The following is a 15989-nucleotide window of genomic DNA, read 5'->3' as shown; positions in this document are numbered from 1 at the left end:
GTTGAAAAGTGTGCACACTTTGATATCTATGTTTAGGAACACCTTTAAGTTTTTAAAAATTGTAATCACTGTTGCGTGCAAAGCAAGAGCAGTTGTGCTTAATATTTGCAGCTTGCATCTGTGAAGATTGCTTTAAAAAATGAGTAGCGAAACATCAGTAAATGCCAATGACAATGCATCTGGTAAGTAACATTATACTAACAATTTTATAAATTGAAATTTGATCGTCAACATTAGTTATATGACGGACCGTCAACAAAAACAAACAGTTTTAGTAAACGGAAAATTTAGTTAGTAGAAAGCAAAACTTTTAATGATAACTAAGTAGGCCCACCATATTTATGAGCCAAAATAGAACACGTTGTTTTCTATTACTGCAACTTAAGTTGAGTTGATTTTATATTTTTTTGACACATATTTAGTGAGTTTCGCAATTAATGATGAGGATAGTAAAGTTTTGAAGTAATAAGCTATCTGATATTTTTAATGGACAAACATGTATAAAGCAATCACAAAGCTGCTAGTCAATTAAATAGGTGGTACATTTATATAACCGTTTTGTCAGGCTTATCATATGAATAGAATGAGTAAAAGGTGCATTAGGAAAAAACATTTTGGGACATTTAATGTCCTTGGAGGACAAGCTTAAATTTTATTAAAAAAGAAGGACACATGGTAGGCCAAAAGCTATTAAAAATAATATCAACAAACCAAACTTTGTTGTTTTATGCCACTTTGTGTGTAAAAAAGCATTTAATTAGCAAACATAGTAGTTACAAGTTCTAACTAAAATTATTGACAGCAAGAAAGACATTTAGTGGAAAAACATTTGCGGAGGTGGACCATTTTATAAATGCATCCAATGACTACATTTTTTGCAAATACTGGAAACCTGCTGGAGAACCTAGGTATGTAGCTATGAATAACTAGTGATGGGACGAGTACCCGGTACTCGGTATCGAACGATTTTAGTGGTATTGATACTCGTACTCGGTGTCGAAATATTTTGCCTCAGTTTTCGATACCAACGTTCGATAACGAAGGCCAATTTACATCAAAAGAATACAGGCAACTTTTTGCCAATATTTGCTTTGGACAGCACAAAATAGGGAAAATGTTTCGCCAGGTTGCATATTTTTTTTTCGCTATTGGTAGAGATTACCGTACATTTTTCTACATGTGTGATACACAACTAAGTACAGCACTATATTTAAGTACTCAGTAATCGTACTCGGTATAGAATGTATATACACGTGGTACTCGGTAATGGTATTGTCCCATCACTATGAATAACAGTGAGGTTTACAAATTACATACTCCTTACAACGGTTGCATTATTTTATTTGTTTAGAGCCCTTATCTTGATTATTCATGGCTTCGGAGAGCACAGTGGCAGATATTCCATTATGGCACCAAAATTCACAGAGCTTGGTTTTCTTGTGTTTAGCAATGATCATTGTGGGTATATTTGTTTTACAGATATATTTATGCAAAAATGGCACAACTTTATAGTTTCATAAAACTTTTTTTTGATTTTGAATCTGTTTTTTGACAATTTTTTGGCCTAAAATTTTGGTTGCCTAAAAATGCAGTGTTCACACATTCTTTTTTATGCTAAAATGTGTTGTGTAGTTTACCCTTGCAAACAGTTATACCCCAACCATAAGGCAACACTACCATTAAAAATCCAACTATTTCAATGTACAATCAGGACAAACCTTTTCAGCTAACCAAATCAATTTTTCTTATTTATGGTGTATTACTTAATAATAATGGTTTATGTTCGTCTTTTTGCAAAAAGAGATTTTATCCACAACATCTAATTGTTAACTTACCCACATGACATGCTTTAAAAGAGGCAACTAAGCCAAACTGGTATGTACTGAAGGCACAAAACAATCTCTGAATGTTGTTTGAAAGATCACAATAGAAGACTAGTTAATCACTTTAGTTTATCTGTGTATATATCTGTGTAAGTTTTGGGTTTTAGATTGTCATGGAGAAAGTGATGGTTATCGCCTCGATATTGCTGATTACCAAGTTTTTCTGAGAGATTTGAAACAACATTGTTCAATAATGAAGGAAAAATATCCTAATTTGCCACTTTTTGTTTTGGGACATTCAATGGTAAGAGGATGGAAGACTTAGATCTAGTCATCTGTTTCCAACCTGCTGTCATTATGGGTCCCCTTCCCTGAAGGGGACACATATTGTTTTTGTCCGTATTGTTTTTTCATTTTTTCTTTTTTCTGTCTAACGCTGGTTTGTGAGATGCGTTTGGTCAAGAAAGAGTGCTTTAAATTTATTCAAATTTTCAAAGATGTTAGTTAATAATCCAAATGTGATCCTTCCGAAGTTTGACCCCGAATGACCCAGCAGTTCACCCGCAGGCCCCCAAAACGTAAAAAATTTAAAAGGGCTGTACTGACTAAAATGTAAGGTTTTTTAAAGAATTTTGTATCTTTTTTCGGATTCACCCATTTTTCACCTTTTAAACCCAGAAATAATCGGTTTTAGTGACGCTGGCTTGTGAGACGCGTTTGGCCAAGAAAGAGTGCTTTTAATTTATTCAAATTTACAGAGATGTTAGTTAATAATTCAAATTTGATCCTCCTGAAGTTTATTGTTGAACACTAAGGACTGCATGCTGTTAAAAACAGTGTCAAAAGGTCATTGAACGGTCGTTTTTGCGAAACAAAGTTAAGTGAAAAACAAGTTGTTATGTATACCTTTGTAGCAAACGACTTTTTTTTATGTAGTCTCTAATATAACAGTTAAGAGGCTTTGTAGGAAAATATGTGTTTAAAAACTGAACTTAAACGACAATATCAAGGTCACAGCAAGATATTAAATTGAAAGTATTTTCCCCGTTCTTTTTTCACCGATTTTTTGTAACTATATGACAAGAATATGGACAAAAACTTTTAAAGTTAAGTTAATGCTTTGTGAAAAATTTGTCCTTAAAGAATCTAAAAATAGCCGCAACATAGGTTTACTGTAAATCCGCATAAACACGCGTGTGGGTACCCATTCGTTTTTGCTTGCAAAAACAATCATACATGTAGATACAATTGTGTATAGTATAGTAAATTGGTAAATATTGTATAGAATATATAAAATTGAAGTATATCCGAAAGCCACTTTTCTAGTTTAGATAGTGGTTAATTGTATAAATATAATTAAAATCATTAAATACTGAATAACTATGCAATTAAAAGAAAGACAAGTTTATTGACACAATATAAGTTATGACAGTAAGTATGCACTTAAGTATGCGTTGGACGATAAACATGACATATATTTAAAACTAAGAACCAACATTAAGCAGTTTTTGGTAAACCAACACATACTTACAACATTGTTTGGTGTGCACATTTGCCATCACAGATTAACAATCAGATTAGGAGATGCAACAGTTAGGCAAATGTTTTTTTTGTATTAATTGAAGATCTAGATCAGTGGTTCTCAATGTTATATGGACCGCGTACTACCTGATAACTTCTCAATCGCTACGTAGCACCTATCTTAGATCCTTTTTAAATGGATAGACCAAGAAATAGGCCCATTTCTCGCCCTAGCATTTTTTGTAATTTCAAAAGTCTGTGCTGGTCACGAGTTTCGCCCAAACCAGGGCTAATAGGGTCAGTTGAGTTGCAATGTTAGATCGGACTTAAATTAGGTATCACAGAAAGCTACTTGCGTACCACCTGAAAAGTTCCGGCGTACCACTAGTGGTACGCATACCACAGTTTGAGAACCACTGATCTGGATTGACTGAAGTTTACTGTATGACAACAATTTAAAACATTGTGCCAACGTATGCGTTGCCATGCTTTATAGGGTGGAGCTTTGGCTTGTTTGTTTGTCCATCAAAATCCAGACCTTGCCAAACATGTTGTACTCTCTTCACCGATGATTGCAAAAAATAAAGAGTTGACAAGGACAAAGGTATAAAGTCGATTGGATTTGCATGTCAATGAGATTTCACAAGAACTAATTGGCATATAAATGATCTTTCTATTTAGGTGTTTTTTGGGAGGTTATTCAGTTCTACATTTCCACACATGCCAGTTGCCAGTTTAGACACCAAACTAATATCTCGGGACAAGCAACAAGTAAGACTAGTTGTTGGACACATCTTGATTTCACTCTGTTTTTTTTTTCTTCTTTCCACCGAAGCTTTTTCGTGCACTTTTGGCATGAAATCTTTGCAGGATTTGGACGAAACTTTCACAGATGGCAGATATAGTTATGTAGATGTGCCATCTGCTTCGTTTGAGTTAATAACCCCAGTATTTACCCCGATAGCCCCCAAAATGTAAAACATTTTTGTATGTTGCTGCGCACCACAAACGAAAGATTTGTGTGGTGTAACAGTATAAAGGTAACATAACATATGCTACTTGTGTTTGTACATTACTCGGTGGGCATTTTTGCACATGCCAGTTAGAAGGGTGTTAACAGCCTCATGACCTCAGAAGGGTTAACAAATGTTGCTAAAACACCTCTAGTGGTCAGAAATTTAAACATTGGCTGATTTGGATAAAAATTTAGACGACTGTTGATTGGATCTTTGTAATTTCATATTTTATACTTTTGGGTGTAGAACCCCATTAGTTGCCTCACTAACCCCCTAAAATGGGTAAGTTTTTTAAATAGCGTCGGAATTAAAAGAAATTTGGACAGCTTGTATAATTTGTCATTTTTAGGTGTCAATTGTTGTGTTCAACTCTGTAGTCCCAATGTTTATCCCTCTAGCCCCTAAAATAGGTGAATGTTTTAAACCATGTCCGAATTGGATAAAATTTCAACAGTTTATAGAGTGTGCAATTTATAGTTGTCGATTGTTTTGTTCAACCCTGTGGCCCCAACATTTACCCCACTAGCCCCCCCCACCCAAAATGGGTCAATATTTTAAACAATGTCTGAATTGAATGAAATTTGGACAGCTTCCAGAGTGTGCCACTTATAGGTGTCGATTGTTGTTTTAACCCTGTAGCACTATGATTTACTCCACTAACACCCTTACAATCGTGTGCAATTCGCCATTAATAGGAGCTGATTGTTGTGTTTAGCCTTTTTTCTCAGATCGAGAAAAACCTTGTATGAACAGAATAAATATACTTTTCATAACTATGAGAAAGTTTGTTGTTGTAAGATAAAACACAGTAACCGGTACTGAGCATAAATAAATATGCTGTATGGACTGCAAACTATTCAAAATGTATGAATGGAATTTGAATAATTTGTAATCCATATAGCATATTTATTATGGATCCCCTTCCTTGAAGGGGACACATCTTGATTTTACTCGATTTCTTTTTTTCTTTTTTTTCTTTTCTTTTTTTCTTCCCTGAAGTTTGTCCACCCCTTTTTGCCCTGAAATGTTTGATGGATTTGGATGAAACTTTCACAGATGGTAGATATAGTTATGTAGATGTGCCATCTGCTTTTTTGTCATGAAAACCCCAGTATTTACCCCGCTAGCCCCCAAAATGTAAAATGTGGTTGGTGCGCACCACAAACGTTAGTTGTGTGTGATGTTATAAAGCCAACCATATATACATTACTAATGTTTGTGGGTTGTTTGGTGGATGTTTTTGCAGTTGACAGTCAGGGGGTGTTAACAGCCTTATGACAATAACAGTTGCTGCTCAAAAGCCCCTCCAGTGGCCAAATGTTTAAACATTTGCCGATTTGGACAAAAATTTGCAGGACTGTGGTTTGATATTTTTTTAGTTTTGGAGTAGAGACCAATTATTTACCCCACTAGCCCCCCAAAAAGGGTGAATTGTTTAAGTAGTGTTCGAATGGGATGCAATTTGGACAGTTTGTCCATTGTGCCATTGTTAGGTGTTGATGGTTGTTTTCCAACCTGTAGCCCCAACATTTACCCGCTAGCCCCCTAAAAAGGGGGAATTTTTTAAACAATGTCTGAATTGAATGAAATTAGGACAGCTTGTGCAATTTTCCAATAATAGCAGCTGATTGTTGTGTTTTAGTCTAATTTTTCGCTATTTACCCCTTCATTTTTCAGATAGAACATACAATAGAAAAACCTTTAAAAATGCCCGAATGGAAGAAAATTTAGATAGTTTGTACTCCACATAGCATGTTTATTTATGCTCAGTACCAATCATTGTGTTTGACCTTACAATACCAAACTTTCATGTGGTTATTTCTTGAAATGCATTATTTACAACTTTGCATGTGTGGGGACCCATGAGTTTTTGCCTGCAGAAACAACTAATTTTTATAAAAGACAGTGTATGATATGGGACCCAATATAAAATAAGTGTAGGGAATATATTATTTTTTAAATAGGTTATAGTGTATATGCAAGGGCAATATGTGCTAAGCCACCCTTCTAGTTTATGCTCAGTACTGGTCACTGTGTTTTATCTTACAACAACAAACTTTCCTATGGTTATCTCTTGAAATGCATTATTTACAACTTTGCATGTGGGGACCCATATGATTTCTGCATGCAGAAACAACCAAGGTTATAAAAGACAGTGGATGATATGGGACCAGTCATAAAATAAGTGTAGGAAATATATTAATGTTTTAAAATAGGTTATAATGTATATGCAAGGGCAGTATGTGCTAAGCCACCCTTCTAGTTAGTTTTAGGCTTGCTTTTTGTTAAAATTGTTTTTGTGTTAAAACTGATTCACCACACAAAGTATAGCAGTCAGCACTTACTATTTACTAAATGTTTACTGCTGTTGTGACAGGTGAAAAAGTACGACACAGATCCACTTGTGTATCATAATAAAGTACTGTTGCGAACAGCAATAAGCATCTTTGAACTATCTGATGAAACACAAAAAATATTGCCAGAAATTACCTTTTCATTTTTTGTCCTTCATGGCGATCATGATGGCATGTGTGATGTTTCTGGTTCAAAAATGTTGCACGAACTTGCAAAGAGCACTGACAAGACAATAAAGGTTTCTTGAACTTTTTTTTAAACGAACACTTGTGTTATATTTATAATTTATGCTATTTTTAGATATTCCCTGGTGGCTACCATGAATTGGTTCATGACATTGAACCTACATCTTCAGAATATGCCTCATGCATTGTTGATTGGCTGAAAGAACGCTTACCCAAATGTTAAAATGTTTATTGCATAGCATGATCCTATTCAAGACTTTGCATGTCACTATAGTTGCAACCATTGGTGGGATTCAGCCGGTTCGCACCGGTTCTATAGAACCGTCTCACCAAATTTTATGAGATCAGCGAACCGGTTACCATTACTGGTTACTGTCAATGGACTTTTTGTAACAGAACCTGCTGAAACATTTGACTTCTGTGATAGAACCGGCTGACAAAAAAATTAAATCCCACCACTGGTTGCAACCAGTTTTATGTGCTACTCAAAAACAACCTCCTACTTTACCTGTTATAATCCACCTGTATAATGTTATAATGCTGTAATGTAGTTTTGTTTCATATTGTTTAGCATTCTGTTGTGTACATACTAATTTTATACCTCAGCGTCAAATATCACTTTTTTATTCAGTAGTAAATCATGTAGTTTTTTTTTCTAACAGAAAGGTTTCCAAACTGGGATGGAAATATTTTCAAATATGCAATAGAATTATCATAATGTTTTGCCATCAAAACCACTTTTGCACTCAATAGAAATATTTATCTACAGTTTATTCACTGCCTTGGTTTCATTACACAATAATAATATATATTTTCTAACTTATTTTGTGTTTTGTGTACTTACAATAGATTTAATATTTAACATCTGTAATACTTGTTTCCACCATAGTACTTTTTGCTTTGTTGAACATGTATACACAATAATGCAATCGTTGCATAAGGTGAAGTAACATGTCATAATGTTTATTTTGTGCCATTTGGTGTATGCAAGTACAAATAAGACGTGCCATAAAATGTGTGGGCAGACTAGCAGAGTGATCTTTTTTGAAGCCTTCATGAGAACTTTGACGTTGACACAAGGTAGCAGCGGGCAGCAGTTTCAGAAGAAAACAAGAACTAATACACCCTATCCTCTGAGAATTTAATCTCCGGATTTTTGTCTGCACTAGGGTTCAGGGGCGGCTCGTGCTAGGGTGCTGCGGAGCTGCAGCACCCCCCAGATATTTTTACTTAATATTCCCACCACAACATTACAGATAACTTTCATGATACTTATTTTTTATTCCAAAGTATAATTTTATAAGTAAAATTTCCGCCTTGATCGGCATTTTTTTCATTAAAAAAAAATTATGGCATTAATATGTTATCTATGGTGGAACTGCAGCTCCAGTTTCATGACTAATCGTGACGTTTCATGACGTTTTGCACTTGTGCGCAGTTGGAAAAGCTACAAGCTGGGCGAAATAGGCGACAGGGTGCTGCGGCTCGCGCCAAAGTATATATAAAACACAAGTAGTCCAACCCATTGTTACGCGAAATAGCCGCATGGACGCCATTTTGTGTCCAAATTAATACAGCAGATATAGGGAAAAACACATAAAATGTCTGATTTTTACAAACTGGTGGGCTTTAACGCCAATTTGATAGGCAAAATCAAATAAAACTTTTGGGTTCTAACATTTGAGTGTCATAATGCTCGCTGAATGCAAATATTTAAAGTTTACATGAAAATTTGGCGGCCAAAATTATATGAAAAACATCAATTTAGCTTTTGATATTGCGTTGAAATGTTAGAACCCCAAATTTTTATTCAATTTGGCGAATTAAATTTGCGTCTAAGCTATCCAGTTTGTAAAAATCAGACAATTTATGTGTTATTTTTCTTTCCGTGCTGTGTCATTTTGGACACAAAATGGCTCCATTGGCTTTACTGCGTAACAATAGGTTGGTCAACTTGTGTTTTATATAGACTTTGGCTCGCGCAGCTCCACCAATCACGCAGCGTGTGAACCGGCCTGTAGTTCAGTGTTGTCTGTTCCGGGTTTACTGTGCTACAAAACCAAACCCGTTTGCTATATTCTTTCGACACTATTGTCATTCTGCCAGAATGAAATGTGCCCTAAAGGGAATTTTTTTTACGCTTCACTGCACAAGGCTTCACGTAGTCGTTAATCACCTTTTCACAACAACCGAATTGTAGTTTTTGTGGCCTTCGTGATAATGGCTGAATTCAAGCACCAAATGCAATGCTGAACAGATTTTATTCGTCGTAGATAACATTAAATCACATGCAAAGAACCAAAAAATTTCATGCACGAAAATTATTACATACACGCATGGCATTATCATTTTTTAGCGTTTTGCGTACATAAACACTTTCCGAACATAAGAAATTTATAAAATTTGGCACAGATGTACACCAGAGCATACTTAACATTATAGTAATAACGAATTTTTGGAGCGATTAAAGAATTTTCAGCAAAATAACTTTTGCTTCCAGACCTATGCATTTTAGCAAGCACAGCATTATGGCCTTGTGACACAACAAACGACTTAGTGACGTTTGTAACTTAATTTAAACACTTTCCGAAAATAAGAAATGTATAAAATTTGGCACAGATGTACACCAGAGCATACTTAACATTATAGTAATAACGAATTTTTGGAGCGATTAAAGAATTTTCAGCAAAATAACTTTTGCTTCGGACCTACGCATTTTAGCAAGCACAGCATTATGGCCTTGTGACACAACAAACCACTAATTGACGTTTGTAACTTAATTTAAACACTTTCCGAAAATAAGAAATGTATAAAATTTGGCACAGATGTACACCAGAGCATACTTAACAATATAGTAATAACGAATTTTTGGAGCGATTAAAGAATTTTCAGCAAAATAACTTTTGCTTCCAGACCTATGCATTTTAGCAAGCACAGCATTATGGCCTTGTGACACAACAAACGACTTAGTGACGTTTGTAACTTAATTTAAACACTTTCCGAAAATAAGAAATGTATAAAATTTGGCACAGATGTACACCAGAGCATACTTAACATTATAGTAATAACGAATTTTTGGAGCGATTAAAGAATTTTCAGCAAAATAACTTTTGCTTCGGACCTACGCATTTTAGCAAGCACAGCATTATGGCCTTGTGACACAGCAAACGACTTAGTGACGTTTGCGACTTAATTTAACTTAATTTATATAAATGCCAATTCACACAACAAAAAACGGTACCAATTTACATTTTATTCACATATGCTACTGCCGAAATTCCTATTCGTTGGGACGCTTGCATATACGTTAACCTGTCGACACGCATTAAGTAGTAAATGGCTGCTTCCATGTACAACACATTGTTGGTAAAAAAAGATATGTCGAATGTTTCAGCCTGAAGCATACTGTGAATAATGCTTCCTTGGATACCTATTTCTGACTTCAACTCCTTGCAAACACTTGTTTCCCTATACACTTGCTTACCCATAAGACGTTGTCGGACGCGAAATCGACAAAGTGAATAATCTAAAAATCGCATTAGGTTTTGAAACGTTTCTGTTAACAATGATGTTTTTTCCAAAGTTGACCTTAAGTTGTAACCGGTCAACTGCTTTCTACGGTTTTTCGAAAAAAGGCATAAACGATAACACTCAAGTTCATGTTTGCCGACCTCAAACGACTTTGACATAGCGGACAAAAGCTGACAATTGACAAATTCGTAAACTTCTGCTACGGAAGCTTCAAGTATCTCTGGACCAGAAAGCGCCACTACTTCTCCCTTGTCTGACTGCGTAAAATCTATATTCCTGTAAACTATTCGTTCCGTTGTTGCAACGGCAGATGCGTTGAGGCGACGAATCTTCCTAGGCACGACCTTAATCGTAGGTTGACTATCGTCACTTTCAGTGGAGTGACCATCAGAATTTATTGCACTTCTTCGATAAAACAAAATGCAAACTCCAGTAGAAATTTTGTTCTCAACACAGTCCAAAGACATATCCATGACCGACAAATCGTTCAGTTCAGTCACTTTATCGCCATTAAATTCGTAAGTGATGTAATGACCCGAATCAACTTTCGATCCGACGTGAACTACAACTGACAACAACTGATAAACATGCGTTTCGGATGCGGAATGTAATGACAAATTTTTCGTCGCCTTTACGGGTTTGTTTATTTTTTGACCTGTCATGTTTCTATGCAATACAATACACAAAATGCCGGATAGATTATCAAGTCGCGATTCAAAAGCGATTTCCTTTTCTACGTTGCAACCAGAACAGTAGCCGAAACTTATTCCACTAAATTCCTTTTTACAGTATGCGCTTATGTTGCTGTTGTCTGGAATTGTTTCAAAAACTGGTAGAGCTAACACTGACTGGTCATTAACAAATTTAGATTCTCTGCCACACGACTTGCAAGTTTTCGTTGTGTGAAATTGAAACGTACAATCCAAATTACATGTTTTAAAAACAGATTTAAAATCGAAAAGTTGCAGAAATTCACTTGCGTCTTGGTGTTGGCCCTGAACCCAACCAAGATGATAACACATATCGCGGACCAATCCAAGGTAAGCAGCCTCTTCTACTTTGCCGAGTTGGAGGTCACAAATTACGTTCGCGACTCTCCCTTCGAGATTATTATCAGTGGGCAAATCAACAAAATAGCTTCGCATACCCTGCAGTACAGAGTTCATCCAGCAGTTATTAAACTTGTTCGGCAAACCAACTGAAACACTAACTTTTTGTTTCGTAGAGTTCCTAATTTTTAAACTACAACTTAATGAGTCTTGAACTAATGCGTACACCACCCAAATTCGATAATTTGTGACGTCAAAGTTCGCATGGCCTATATTAAGAATGACTGATGCAAGGCGATCAACTGTGTAACAGACGCACAACCCGCAACTAGACTGATCTTGCTGGACAACCTTGCAATCACCTTTCAATATAACGTTTTGGCCGGTAAGGGATTTAAACACTGGAATCATGTGTTGTCTGATTAAACGTTCCAATTTATCGTTAGCACAAACATTTGAGTCGTAAAAAACTAGTGTATTAGTCAGCTGACTGAACCACAGCACAACATAATGATTTTCGTACAAAACCGGTAAAACAACATTTTCACATATCTGTCCATTACTGTTCATTATTCCACCCAAAGCCCGTTGCAAGTTTTTAAATGTTTTTCCATTCAAAATTTCAGCAGCTAAAACACTTGACACACATGCAAATTTAACGGGTAAAATCGAATTACATATGGCGACAGTTCTAGTAATATAGCAATCTACAACTTTATCCGTTAACCACCCAAGCGTCGCATCGTTGTGGGAACGCGCAAAATTTTCAGTCAGAGCAATGTAAGTTTTCCCCCTGGGTTTGGGGCAAACCGAACACAAGTCCAACCATGACAATGAATGGCGCGATTTGGTGATTATAGCTGTATCAAATATGGAGTGGGTGTTGTGGAGAATTTGGTGCCAAATAAAATCTACAACAGGTTTGCAAATTGAAATCATTAGTTCCGGGTCAGGGCAAAAAGCAAATCGGGCCGTGAAAGGACTTGGGGACATTCCTGTGTCTTTGGAGGTTTTAAAAAATGTTTCATTGCGGTATTGTAACTGCTTTGAAGCAGAATCTGAAGAATAATAACTTGTGGGTTTGCGTTTTCTTTTTTTAAACTTGGATTCCACCACAGGCGTCAATAGTTTCGTGCTCGACAAATTTGATGATTTCCTTTTGGACATGAGGTAAATGTGGGAATCAGAAAAAAGTTTTTGCAAAATCAATATGGCTTGATAATACTTTACAACAAAATCATCAATTTTAGCTATTCGTTTCCCGTCTATCACATTTGTTTTTAAATCTCCAAAATGTTGTTCAATAATCCCCTGCGTTCGGTTGTTTTGCAAAATAGTTTGATGGCCTAGTAGTTTAAGGTTATTGCAGTGATCACTATGTTGTTTGTACATTTGCGACTGGTCATTTGACGTTGTGCCTTTGCGCATATGTCTGGACAAATCTCCAAGCATTAATTTTGAAGTTGAACAGATTCTACTTAAAGTTATTTCCAAAACCTTGTTAGAAATTTCAGAATTTTTGTACACATTTTTATGTTCCGGAGTCGATGGCGTAGAATTAGATATCGTTTCAAGAACGGTATCTAATTTACGTCTGTATACTGGAGTAGTTCGTTTTCCCATGATTTGCAAATGTTTTTCAAAAATTTCTCAGTTGAATATTCAGTGTGCTGCAATATACCAAAACAATTATTACCGCACCACAGACAAAGTTTTTTTGGGATCTTAGACAAAAAAAAGATTATTTTACTTTTGTCACCAGGCAATAATGCTGAGCTGCCTAAAATACATAGGTCCGAAGCAAAAGTTATTTTGCTGAAAATTCTTTAATCGCTCCAAAAATTCATTATTACTATAATGTTAAGTATGCTCTGGTGTACATCTGTGCTAAATTTTATACATTTCTTATTTTCGGAAAGTGTTTAAATTAAGTTACAAACGTCAATTAGTGGTTTGTTGTGTCACAAGGCAATAATGCTGAGCTGCCTAAAATGCGTAGGTCCGAAAAAAAATTATTTTGCTGAAAATTCTTTAATCGCTCCAAAAATTCATTATTGCTATAATGTTAAGTATGCTCTGGTGTACATCTGTGCTAAATTTTATACATTTCTTATTTTCGGAAAGTGTTTAAATTAAGTTACAAACGTCAATTAGTGGTTTGTTGTGTCACAAGGCAATAATGCTGAGCTGCCTAAAATGCGTAGGTCCGAAGCAAAAGTTATTTTGCTGAAAATTCTTTAATCGCTCCAAAAATTCATTATTACTATAATGTTAAGTATGCTCTGGTGTACATCTGTGCTAAATTTTATACATTTCTTATTTTCGGAAAGTGTTTAAATTAAGTTACAAACGTCAATTAGTGGTTTGTTGTGTCACAAGGCAATAATGCTGAGCTGCCTAAAATGCGTAGGTCCGAAAAAAAGTTATTTTGCTGAAAATTCTTTAATCGCTCCAAAAATTCATTATTACTATAATGTTAAGTATGCTCTGGTGTACATCTGTGCTAAATTTTATACATTTCTTATTTTCGGAAAGTGTTTAAATTAAGTTACAAACGTCAATTAGTGGTTTGTTGTGTCACAAGGCAATAATGCTGAGCTGCCTAAAATGCGTAGGTCCGAAAAAAAGTTATTTTGCTGAAAATTCTTTAATCGCTCCAAAAATTCGTTATTACTATATTGTTAAGTATGCTCTGGTGTACATCTGTGCCAAATTTTATACATTTCTTATTTTCGGAAAGTGTTTAAATTAACTTGCAAACGTCAATAAGTCGTTTGTTGTGTCACAAGGCCATAATGCTGTGCTTGCTAAAATGCATAGGTCTGGAAGCAAAAGTTATTTTGCTGAAAATTCTTTAATCGCTCCAAATATTCGTTATTACTATAATGTTAAGTATGCTCTGGTGTACATCTGTGCTAAATTTTATACATTTCTTATTTTCGGAAAGTGTTTAAATTAAGTTACAAACGTCAATTAGTGGTTTGTTGTGTCACAAGGCAATAATGCTGAGCTGCCTAAAATGCGTAGGTCCGAAAAAAAGTTATTTTGCTGAAAATTCTTTAATCGCTCCAAAAATTCATTATTACTATAATGTTAAGTATGCTCTGGTGTACATTTGTGCCAAATTTTATAATTTTCTTATTTTCGGATTGTGTTTAAATTAAGTTGCAAACGTCAATAAATCGATTGTGCCATAATGCTGTGCTTGCTAAAATGCGTAGGCCCGAAGCAAAAGTTATTTTGCTGAAAATTCTTTAATCGCTCCAAAAATTCGTTATTACTATAATGTTAAGTATGCTCTGGTGTACATCTGTGCCAAATTTTATACATATCTTATTTTCGGAAAGTGTTTAAACTATGCTGAAATCGCCAAGGACTTCAACACCGCCATGCTGTCACGCCACACCTGCTGTACATGCTACCACTGCTATACATGCTAAACCGAAATTCAAAGCTTCACAGAGATATACCTGACTAAGTAAACTGAAGTAAACAACTCACAAACTTGCCCAAACGACAAAATAGCTTTGACTTCCGCAATATTATTTAAAAACAACGTGCAAACCCAACGACAACGCGGAAGAAATGAAACACGTGCATGCCATGCTTGACATTCTGGCATGAGGCAATAAACACGTAACAATGACCACCTGAAAAGTTTGGAGTTTGTTGACTTTATTGGTTGAAAAGTTCATTTAAGGTTGGATTGCCATATCGGAATGCTAAAAATACCCCACCCTTTCAAAAAGAAACCAAACTGTGGTGAACCATGAGCTTGTGCAACAAATGTCGCACACAACAGTTGAAAACATAAAACGCTGTAGACTAATCATTTTTCGACATAAGCAGAAACCAAGCAGACGATTTTCTGCATGAATCTTTTGAGGTAGTTTCGCTTGATTTGAAACGCTAAAATTTCGGACGTTGGTGGTGCTTTTAGAAATCCTCCGCATGTACATATTTCAATTCCGAACTCCGGACTTCTGGTTGCCTTCAAATACCTGTAAAAAATAAAGACTGAATTGGTTCGTTATAAACAACATTCAACATGTTTAGAGTAATATTTGGGTAGTCTGGAATCAATTATTGCACTTTGTGAGTAGTAAAATTTTGTGAAATTTTGTGCAGTGATGCGTAAAATACTTTCTTACATCTTCGAAAGTTTATTCTGCCAGAATGACAATAGTCTTTCGACAGTGAGTACAGTTAAATAATTATTTTGTCATCTTTTAATTTATTCTTTGAAGGTTAGTCGTGTTTTTTTTAAGATGACTGTAAGTGGGCTTTAGTTTTTGCAGTGATCATTGAATTAAAAAGGGTGAAAAAAAAGTGTATCTACCCAAAAAAGTGTATCTACCACCTTGAAAAAGAAAAAAAGGTCATCTAACCGTTTGAAAAGTCACGATTAACCTTTATAATAAAAACCTGAATAAAAAGTTAAGAAAACTGGGATAAAACATCCGCTATTCCTAATATGTCATGCAGGAATAAGCAACCACAAGAACTACT

General features: G+C 35.3%; 1 protein-coding gene across 1 annotated transcript; it reads left to right on the top strand.

Annotated features, from left to right (window-relative positions):
* Positions 1-51: 51 nt before the first annotated feature.
* Positions 52-7926, top strand: LOC145229455 (monoglyceride lipase-like). Its single transcript, XM_080094797.1, has 8 exons — positions 52-182; positions 803-908; positions 1352-1458; positions 1991-2127; positions 3841-3948; positions 4026-4115; positions 6738-6953; positions 7016-7926. Exons 1-8 carry the CDS (start codon positions 140-142, stop codon positions 7121-7123), a joined length of 915 nt encoding a protein of 304 aa, XP_079950923.1. The 5' UTR covers positions 52-139; the 3' UTR covers positions 7124-7926.
* Positions 7927-15989: the final 8063 nt, after the last annotated feature.

This window comes from Phallusia mammillata, chromosome 5, assembly GCF_965637545.1.
Source record: "Phallusia mammillata chromosome 5, kaPhaMamm4.hap1.1, whole genome shotgun sequence".
Taxonomy (NCBI): Eukaryota; Metazoa; Chordata; class Ascidiacea; order Phlebobranchia; family Ascidiidae; genus Phallusia; species Phallusia mammillata.
This window is presented reverse-complemented; position numbering and strand designations above follow the sequence as displayed.